This window comes from Glossina fuscipes, unplaced genomic scaffold (genome assembly GCF_014805625.2).
Source record: "Glossina fuscipes isolate IAEA_lab_2018 unplaced genomic scaffold, Yale_Gfus_2 112, whole genome shotgun sequence".
Lineage (NCBI taxonomy): Eukaryota > Metazoa > Arthropoda > Insecta > Diptera > Glossinidae > Glossina > Glossina fuscipes.
Window position 1 is genome coordinate 9,590,277 of NW_023998455.1, and position 11,304 is coordinate 9,601,580.

General features: G+C 34.2%; 1 protein-coding gene across 1 annotated transcript in view; it reads left to right on the forward strand.

Annotated features, from left to right (window-relative positions):
• LOC119639104 (unconventional myosin heavy chain 6-like) overlaps positions 1 to 9,006 on the forward strand; it is a 37,876-nt gene extending 28,870 nt beyond the window's left edge. Inside the window, 4 exon segments of the mRNA XM_038036302.1 lie at positions 3,540 to 3,872; positions 5,020 to 5,433; positions 6,632 to 6,835; positions 8,199 to 9,006. Coding sequence (XP_037892230.1) covers positions 3,540 to 3,872; positions 5,020 to 5,433; positions 6,632 to 6,835; positions 8,199 to 8,279 — 1,032 coding nt within the window. The 3' untranslated portion in view covers positions 8,280 to 9,006.
• Positions 9,007 to 11,304: the final 2,298 nt, after the last annotated feature.

The window sequence follows — 11,304 nt, forward strand, 5'->3', positions numbered from 1 at the left end:
GCCGATGGAGACTAGCAGAAAATCATCGGCATGTTGGCATACGTGGATGTTTGAGTCTTGCAGCTGGCGCAAATTGGTCATGTAGAGATTAAATAGTATAGGGTTTAGGGAACTGCCTTGCGGCAGGCATTTGCATGTGTCAATCGGTCCAGTACCCAAATACAAGGAAAATTTGGTTAAGAGTTGAGGACCCGCAGACGTGTGTGGAGGGCGATTTGCCAGTGTTTTAAGTTCGACGCAGTCATAAGCTTTGCTAAAGTCTAGGGACAACAGGATTACTTTTTTGCCAACTCTTTCGAAAATTTTATTAGCAAGGAAAACTCGTTAACGCACATATTTGTCGAGTTATGTTTTTGGTAAGCAAAGGAAGGATGGGGAATAATGTCCTTAATGAGGGAGTTAAGCCTTTCTTTAATCAGCAAATTTGCAATCTTTAGTAAAATATGAAATTAGTGATGTGAAAGCTAACATTGTTGGATGGCTTTAAGCAAAGCAAGGCGACTTTCTTTTGTAAGAGCCGTATTATATATAATTCTGTCGCTCCCAGCTGCAAAGGGCTTTGTCCTAGAACTTGTTTGAAATTATTAAACGAAAAAAAAGGGCTATTTTTTGATATATGGGGGGCGTAGCGAGGATATAAGATAGACCAACCGATATATAGCTTTTAAGGCGTATTAAGTATTTCAGTCATTCATTGTCACTCCAAATGGAAAAGTTTAAGGCTGCACGTTTGGTAATCCGATGACCATTAACGTAGTTCTACGAGCGTCTAGAATTTCCACAAGCACATAGATCGTTTATAGTGCGTCCACGATGTGGTCTTTTATCTTTTTTACGGCAGTATACCACTCCTTTTGCATCCTGTTATATTCAGAGAAGTTAGCAGGAAAGACATATTCATTGACTTTTTTTTTGAGGTCGTTCGATTATTGATACATGGCTGTAAGAGAATTGTTCCATAATGGTTTGGCGGCAAACGAATTGAGGTTATAAACATTTGTTGTAGCAGCAGTAAGTCCGGTTAAAAGAATGTTATCCGCTATGTTGTCAGCAAAGACTATTGTGGATTAGTTCTAAATCAGCCTTTTACGAGAGACAAAGTGATTGATTTTGCGGATATGACCATCGCATATATCGAAATTGATGGGCAAATGGTGGCTTCTGCCAAGAAAAGCCCTTTCAACTTTCTATTTGAAGGCAAAATAAGTAGAGTTAGTTATAATATTTTTTCTGCTACGCAAGTAATTGAAGAGGTAATGAACGTGGAGATGGGGTATTTAAGCAGCGAAAGCTACTTGCATTAATTAGATTTACTAGTGCTTTGCTTTTATATGTAGCGGTTGTGTCTCCGAAAATGCTGTGTTTGGCATAGAACTCACCTGCAAGTATGAGATTTTTTAAGCTGTCTAGAAGGTCGAGTACACAAGCTATATCAGCTCGACAAATTTGAATGTTCGTTTTAGAATGGAAGTATACAGACACAATTACAACGTTAGGCTTAATGTCAAGGTTCTTATGATCACCACATCAAAAAATGAAATAAGATGTCCAAAGTTAATACCTTTTCTAATAAGAATATCGACATGACCAAAATCATCATTTCTATATTTGGACGTCACACTATAGTTGGAGAGTTTTAAATTTAAGAAGGACTTATCAGATCCAAAGATTTCGCTAAGAATGCAGAAGTCGGTTTGATTCGAGTTGAGGTAGAAATCAAGGGATGCGAAGTTTGGCATAAAACTCTTTAGGTTGCATTGTAAGAAGGAGATCGTGTTCGTTGAAGGGAATCATTTTTAGTAGTGTTCAGTCCATCCAGAATGGCCTCATATGAGTTAGCAGAATGATTCGACTCAGTGTGTTGAGAAACAGATGTGGATTTGAAAGCATATAAAGTTTCGGATAGAAATTTCCCTATTTCTGACGATTTATGGGTTTCAATAAAGTCTTTTGTCTGGGGTAGGAGGCGGTTAGGCGTTTCTGAACTATCGACAAGGTGAAGTTGTAAAATGTTTGATTTAGTTGTTTCTACCTTATTTATTATATCTCTTTTTTATAAGGATTTTATTTATTTCTTGATTGATAATTTTGATATCATCGTTGGAGCACTCCGGAGGAAGAGGGGGAAGTTATCATCATAATCACTAGAGCCAAGTGCGTCGAAATAGTTTTGGGAGTATTTTTGCTTACGTTCGTTATAGGAGACGTATTGAATTGTTCTGATTTCATTTATTTGTTCTCACTTTTTTCTAGCTGGACAAGATTTAGTTAGCGTATTATGTCGAGTACAGTCACAAAGCAGGCGGCGAGTTTCGCTACAATCATTAGTGCAAGCCAGGGTGTTACCGCATTTTAAACAAAGTGTTCTTTTTGCCACACAAAATTTGGCAATGTGGTAGAATCGAGCACATTGGAAGCACTGTTTTAACGTGGGAATGGAAAGGTGAACGTGTAAGAAACAATGTGATGTTAAACCCTTGTCCTCATAATTTCTACATAGAATAGCAAATGCGGCAAAGTGCAATAAAATAAGTAATCTCTTTTGCAATCCACAAAATATACTCGAAGCGTGCATTGAGAAAACTTAAAAACTCGATGAAAAGAGTACTAAGAGCAAAAAAGATATAGCAAAGTAGCGAAATAATGCAAGGAGCAATTGGTGATTAGTTAGTTCTAAAATAACAGTCGCACGAAAAATACATATAGACTCTAAAGAGGTTTACGACTTTGGGAAGAGTAGGCAATCACAACTAAACAAGACATGATGATTTATTCAATTATCTTTAATTAACCATTTTCACAAATTCTTCATCGAGATTATTTAACTTTTTTTGCCAGCGGAAATGAGTTAAGAAAGATTTCACCAGTGAATAGAATGCAGAGTAAGCATCTTTCTTTGCATGTGTGTAGAGAAACTGTGGAAAAAAATAGAAACCAATTGCAGACAGCAACAAAATAACTGGCAAAACTGCGTGATCCATAAAAATTCGTTGGGCAAGAAGCTGTTCTTCCTTCCAGCGCGATAATTTAAGTGGGTTTACAGTTTCTCATTTCCGTTATTTTAGTCTTAAAAATGTTGTGGCTTGTATACACAATTTTTACTCAGGTGTTAGAAATTTATTCTGAGTAAAAACAGAAAAATTGACAGATTCCGGTATTTTATGCATACATTCGTTTTTAGTGTTTCTTTAAAACTCAAGGAACACGCAGACGACAATGGCCGCCAAGTCGTGAAGAAATTTTGTGCACTGTAAACAGAAGGCCTTGCTACGCTAGATTTTATTACATTACATTACATTACATTATTATTATTATAACTGGCAAAACGGCGTGATCCATAAAAATTCGTTGGGCAAGAAGCTGTTCTTCCTTCCAGCGCGATAATTTGAGTGGGTTTACAGTTTCTCATTTCCGTTATTTTAGTCTTAAAAATGTTGTGGCTTGTATACACAATTTTTACTTAGGTGTTAGAAATTTATTCTGAGTAAAAACAGAAAAATTGACAGATTCCGGTATTTTATGTATACATTCGTTTTTAGTGTTTCTTTAAAACTCAAGGAACACGCAGACGACAATGGCCGCCAAGTCGTGAAGAAATTTTGTGCACTGTAAACAGAAGGCCTTGCTACGCTAGATTTTATTTTATGGATGGTCAATTTTATTCTATTGAATTTCATCCGAGCTCGACTGCGTTGGAAGTAATGGAAATTATAAAAAGAAAAATTGGGTTGCAGCAGAATTCAATGGGTTACGCTATTTACGAAGTACTGGGAAACACCGAAAGGAGCCTTTTGTTTGAAGAAAAGCTGGCGGACGTAATGGCGAAGTGGGAAAAATATCGAAATGCTAGTCAACAAGGATTACTTGCAACGGTAAGTGACTGCGATTCAATTGCTTTTTAATATCAAAATAAAATAAGTAAAGAAGTTACGTTCGCCTCCGCTTGAATCTCCAATATCCACCACCATTAAAACCTTTGGCGCCACATGCTTTTATTTATCGTCATAAAAAAGTGAATGAGATAAAATATTTATCTTTCACCTCTTGCTTCACTAAAAGACATTGTTAAAAAAAATCGTCACGATGTCCATCATGGTTGGTTTACAGTTAACGCACGTAGCTTTTCGCGTTCTGCTTCCCAAGCCGTTTTATATGAAATAAAAATAGGCGGAATTTTTGATAAAAAATATATCCACCACATCGTGACTTCCGCCTCATCTTTACTTTTAGTCAAACTTATCTGCACAATAAATCTATTTAGGCCAAAGTTTGCAACTTTATTCTTACAACGATATGTGCACCTTTTCAGTCTAGTAGTACGCTTAACATACTGACTTTATCTTATAACAGGCTTAATCGACTTTCTCCCTGCATCCAAGGCACAAAAAGGAATGCTCATTGTCTAGAATTGACGACTAAATCAGCTATATACCAATTATAGGAAATCGAACCTGTCGATTGATTTTTTATCCATACTATCTCAAATTTAACAAAATTATTATTTTAAACTTGAAGATTACACACACTTGTAAATGCGCGCCCACTATCTATTAGAAAGTTTACTAGTTTGGAATTTAATTGCATTTCGCTATTTTACACTCCAACCGTCTTAAAAAAAATTTTCGGTCTACTCATATTACTATTGTTGGTATGTGCCATTTTTAATTATGTCGATTTCATTTGATTTGAATAGTCATCAAACTCAAAAAATAACAACTTTTCTATAAAACCGTCCACATATCAAAATATACAAAATCTAAGCGGACTCATTCAAATCGAGTTTATTTTTACTTCAGATTTACAAAACGCCTTTTCAAACACAATTTGAAATTAAAATTTAATCCTTCCGTTAAGGGAATCCAACAGACACACGGACTCCCAGTTTCTCCTTTTGATACACTTATTCAAGGAGAGTTTGTAAGAATTCTGAAACGAAGCGAACCAAATTTCAACTATTTAAGGAATTATTCCTTTTTTCATAAAATTCGCTATTCAAATTATCCATTTCATACATTTCAGCCCAGTCTATCTGCGAACACTTGCCGGCACTCCCACTACATGTTTCTTTTTAAGAAGCATTTGTTTTTCGATGACTACATAAATTTAGATGATCCAGTTGAAAAGGAACTTTTATATCATCAAGTATTGCATAGTTTAAGAAGTGAAAGGTTTCCGATTAGTGAGATAGAGGCTATTATGCTGACTGCTTTGCAAGGACAATTGGAGACTGCTGATTGCGGTGAAGTAATACGTGATTATAGAGTTATTGCAAGCCACTGTCTACCACCTCGTTTTGTTCCAAACATACCCCACGAAGCTGTCGCAATGCACCATCAAAGTCTTCGCGGTATGCTGCCAGCGGAAGCCAAAAAGTCGTTTTTAAATTTAATACAAAGTTGGCCGCTGCACCGAGCTACAATATTTGATGTTATGGTAAGTGAACTATGCATTCTTTAGCCAATTTTTCGGACAATAAAAGAAACTATATATACTGTACGCGTTATTTGCCACACCAAAGCTATGGTCCTCTGCGCAGATATTTTAAAACTTCTCAATAAAAAATTCATAAATGTGGCCTTCGCATGTTATAAACCTGATATGATATTTCCTTATTAGACAATCTATTAAAAAACCTTTAATTAATTTGTCGTGGACGTTAATTAAAATTTGTAGGCCCATTATTTCAAAAGTGCAGCACTACAGGTTTTAGAAACAATCACAAAAGCTAATCAGGAACTAAAGTTTATATTGAAGAAAGCTTTTCTTCATGGGCTTATGCGGTAATATCATCATATTTAGGTAAATTATCTTTAAACTTATGCAGAACGTTCCCGGCGGAACTTGTCTAGAAAATATTGCTTCCGCATATTACGTTGCCGGCGCCAAAGGAAAGAGAAACTTTTACGAAACGCGGTCTTCATGTGTATAATTGGCGTTAGTCGATGGCAATTCGCCAGATATACTAAAAGTATGATGTCATGCTGACTGTGTTGGTGCTGCAGGATCCTTTCATTGTATAGATGAAAGACGTTTTTGTCTATCATCTTCTTTTGAATTTGTCGCCTTTATCAAAATTTCCTTCTTTCTAAAATTTCGATGCTTGGCGATACCGAAAAATTAGACGATTTCGGCTTGGACGATATGTGAGTTTCAAAAAATTGGCGCGACTTGTTGTAAATTTCATGAAAAAATTAATTTGTTGTTCAATAAGTGTATATTCTCCAAATATGTCTACATGAGGTATGCCGCAAAATTCAAGCGATATAACTGAAATGGACTTCGCGTCCCACGGAGCATCGTTTTACTCCAACCAATCACGAACAAATCATGAAACTACGAACTTACCTTATTCATCAAAATTATTCGTCGTGTCTTTGGTGCAAGAAGAGCAGATTTATGTCTAATAGTAACAGAAATGTTTGTTTCAGTATTGAATTTTTATAGAAGTCTAAAGGCGGTTATTTACAGGAGATCATTTCTAAATAAAAACGGCATGAACAAGTGTTTAAGATAAATAAAATTCCTGTTGTTCTCTTTTACTTTATAATATATTAAAAAACTTCTTTGATGGCTCTGAATAAATATCTATCAATACCATAAATGTATAACCATACAAAAATTTTTATTGCAGCAATCGTTTACATCGAATTGGCCCCGTATATTATGGCTTGCCGTAGATCAAAATGGCATACATTTATTGGAACATCGCTCACGAAATGTTCTTTGTACACATGACTATGAGTCAATCATTTCATATTCACCAAATATGAATTCATTGATGATATTTACGGGAACTGAGAAGAAGCAATCAAAAGTTATTTTAAGTACGTCACAGGTACGTAATACACAAGTTAGCTGTACAAATTTTGTGATAAATATTTACTCGAAAATTATCTGTTAACTCAAACAGTTGATAACAAAATAAATGAGAAAAAATGTTATTCCACTGTGTCTGATATCGCTATACCCATAGTCTATATTCTAAAAAAAAAAAAAAAAGAAAGAAAGCATAATTTCAGTACTTTATAATATTAGATAATCTTGGTCGATTTTCTCTGTTTTGGCACAGATGCTGCAGGATAGCCTATAGAATAAACTTGGACATTTCTTGTGGTTTAATTTGGTGTTGTTTCTGCTCATGTAGTTAGGCAGTAAGATAAACCAAGCTCGCCGATCCTATTAGTCTCATTTAAGAAATTTTATGAAGCGCAATTAAAAGTAATTATTGCAATTTCGTAAAAATCCGTAACAAAATTAGCGTGAAATTTCCCAGATTGGAATTTTATCATTGAAATTGTGCATAATCGAAAGAAAAAAATTCTTGAAAGTTTATGACGCTCAGAGCCAACGTTTCTAGATTGAGTTACGGTGCAAAAATTTCCCAGATTAATATTTTATCATCAAATCTATAAAAATTTGCTGGAAGAAACCATTGATAGATTAGTATAGAGTTTCAGTTGCAGCTCCGCAACGAAACGAAATTTTAACGCTATACCTCGGGTGAAGTTTATTTACTCGGTTGGCTCAATTGATTGAGTTACGGTGCAAAAATTTCCCAGATTGATATTTGATCATTAAAACTATAAAAATTTGTTAGAAGAAACCATTGATAGATTAGTATAGAGTTTCAGTTGCAGCTCCGCAACGAAACGAAATTTTAAGGCTATACGTAGGGTGAAGTTTATTTACTCGGTTGGCTCAATTAAAATAAACTTGTATGATTACGGCGACCATTTATGTCTTTATACGATAAACATAACAACATAATTTTTTGGCAGTATTCCAAGATTCAATGATTGCTTAAATAACATCAAGGCTGCATGTCAAAAAGGAAACGACTAACTTTAAGCTGCAAAAATGGGAACTTCCGTTTGCGTTGTAGACTTTTTGGATAATGTATAATTTAATTTTGGACACCATCTGGCTCACTCCCATAGATTGTTTTCCTCTATATGCAACAGTCAGAAATATAGGTCAGAGATCATATAATCCATCACTAGGTTAGGATAATCAGATCAATTGTCATGATTCGAATCTCAACCTATTCGTCTATCGCTCCGGCCACAAATATGCGCGTAGCAACAGCAACTTCTACCATGCGAGGATGAAACGTCTTTTACAATTTAGCCGCATTTATATACAATCTTTTACATGAATCGAAATAATATGATAACTTTTCGTAATTTTTTCATTTCTAGGCTTTTCAAATTGCAACTCTTATTAAAGAATACTCGGAAATTGTAAAAACAAGGAAGACCATATCCCAGATGATCATTTAACCAGCAGAAGGCTAAAGCGCTCTCATTAAATAAAATGTACAATCCTATAAATAACAAGCATACCCGTAAGAGTCATTCCTGCACAAAATTGAGCCAAACCTGTTATAGATATCCGGTTCCACAAAATGGACATATTAAAATAAATTCCACTAGAAATAGACTAATTTATAAATTATAGTGGTTTAAATAATAATTAAAAGGCACTAAAAAGCGTTCATATGCAACTTTCAACTAACCATAAGCCATCCTGTTATTTTTACTTGCTGTTTGTTTTGTGTACCATCTTATGAACATGCCTTACAAATGAAATATCCTATAGTGAGGGATCTGAGCAAATGATTACAGCAACAGAAGAAACAAGGAACAACATATAGCTTAAATTTCATACATCCCGTTTGACAACGCTTGGCTTGCCGACAAGCCAAAAAAAAAAAAATGAAAGCATTTCGAAAACATATTAAAAACATATTGTTAAAACTTGCAACTCATTCCTAAATTTATTTATTTCTAAGATCAGAATCCCGTAGCTGCTTTACATTATTGCAGCCTTGGTGCATATTTACATTAGGTAGAATTTACGAACATACTATACATTAAAATTGAAAACTGAATTGCTTTTTGTTTTATGTTTATATTAAGTTTATTGATACTATAAACAATAAAATCGTTCGTCATAATGGAGCAGTCCTTGTGTATATGGCTGGAATGGCTCTACTCATGTATGCACACATGCACATTAAATGCTTAAAATATTGTTATTTCTATTCTATATTTTGCAAGTTTTATATTTATTTAATTATTAGCTAATCTATTTCCTATTGTACTTAGATATATTTTTCATGTCAAATAAAGCATAAATAAACTAGATTTTGAATATAAACGCTGTAACGGATTTTTCTTTTTAATGTCTATGTATGTTGGTATATAAAATTCTGCCGTCATTGCTACACTTTCTAACTATATTCTTCTTTTATGATTTTCTGAGATTTTCGAAAGTAAAGAAAGGAAGGAAGTTCGCAAAGAATCATTGTATGTAGGCGAAAGAGCGTTGTATCATATTAAAAGAATAAAATATCAGAGTACAGAAGTAGAAGCAGAAAGATAGATCTAGAATACGGGGCTAACATGGGACAGTCTTAATTTTAGAAATTACCTTATGTTGCCTGCCACGGAGAGAATGTTCGCAAATAAACGTTCCCGATTTGAGTGGCATTTCTGTTCGACGTAAAGACTTTGAACTTGGCGTCGATAGTAGTATAGCATGGCCGCTAAATTATATCGGGCTGATAGTATTAGCAGCGCTAATTTATATAGTGGCACGATTAGTTGTTTCATATATTCTTCCAAAACTGGCATTGAATTTTGCAAAGCAAACGCTGTTACGCTGTCATGCTATACCAGTTCAGTAATAGTACAACGCCAAATATCAAGAGAATCTCCCCCGAGATTCATCGATATTTGCTGTACAAAAAAAATATTAATTCTCGTAAATAGTCTGATTTGTGTGTACACAAATTCAAAGACAGTTTAGAATCGGAATATGCAGCCCCACCATGGCGATGATCTATTTCCTTAAAAACGATACACCTGAGTAGAATTTATGAAAATTAACATTCGCAAGTGTCGAATAAAACATCCCCGACAGTTGCTCGCCGCTGGACTTTCTTGATTATTTGACTTTTTACTACAATATTAAAGTGTTGTAATAGATTTTGTACTGTTATAATAAGCGTCGGCTTTGGTTAAACGTTCTTTCTTTTATGTTTTCGGTATATTTTATTTGGTAAGAAGCTTTACCAGACTATATTCATTGAGTTATCCAACCTCTATTTATTGTTCTCTCTACGAGACATGTATATTGTTAACATAAGTTTTGTAGGCCGATATGTATATTCATTTATAGTATTTCTCGGTCGGCAATTTGAAATGAAAAAGTTAAAGTTGATAATTTTCTTTACTTAGATGAAAAGAAGATCGACATTTTTCTGTGATTGAGTAAGTAGGTGCATCATATACTCCACATTTACATTGAATTCTTTAACGTCTTTGCGAAATGATTACACAAAATTTTAAAGTGATATATGATACAGCTGTGCAACTCTTAAGGAAAATATAGCAACATCTTTTCGAAATAATTTTAGTTTTCTATCGTTCGCGGCCCTTTTTGGCAGTTCATCATACATGTTTGGATGATGAACTTGTAACATTAAGCAAAAATAAGTTCAGGCGAAGTGTACGGATAATTCGACTGAAAACTTTGCGAATGTATATATTTTCTTTTAACATGTTCATTATGCGCAGCAAAAACTTACACGGGAAGTTATAGAAAAACACAGATGCAGCCGTAATGAAATGAAGGTATTAACTATCTTCATTGGAAATCTTAAATGTTTGCAACATCCGTTCATAAACATGCTTTTCTATTGCATACACTATATTTCTTTTATTTGTCTGGCATTCTCTAAGTTTGCAATTTCAATGTATTACAATTTAATCTCGCCAAGTATACGTTCACACAAGAATATGGAGCCAGAGAGCTCTAAGTTATTCTCGGTTTTCAGCTTATTCTTATTGTGAGCAAACGTGGAAATACGCAAAAATATATAAATACATAGTTGCAATACTTTTGTCAGGCTTATTGACAAATTATGTGTATTTGTTAATTGCCATTGAGATTAGAGATGAAATGCAGATTTAATGCTTTTAAAAAAAAAAACTCTTTGAGCAAGGAGAAAGACTATGTCAAAAGGGTGAATCCTAAAAACAAGTGCATCAACTGTGGATAACAAGAACTTTACGTCAAGAAGTATATAAGAAAAACACATACGATTTTTGTTACAATAAAACCTTCACCAAACATTTATAAAAAAAACACATATGATTTTGGTTTTAATAAAACCTACACCAAACATTTATAAAAAAAGCATATATGATTTCGCTTTCATTAAAACCTACACCAAACAATTGGTTTATATCCTGCGTATATGCACATCGAGCTCGGGATGTCTTTTACGTTTCAAACATC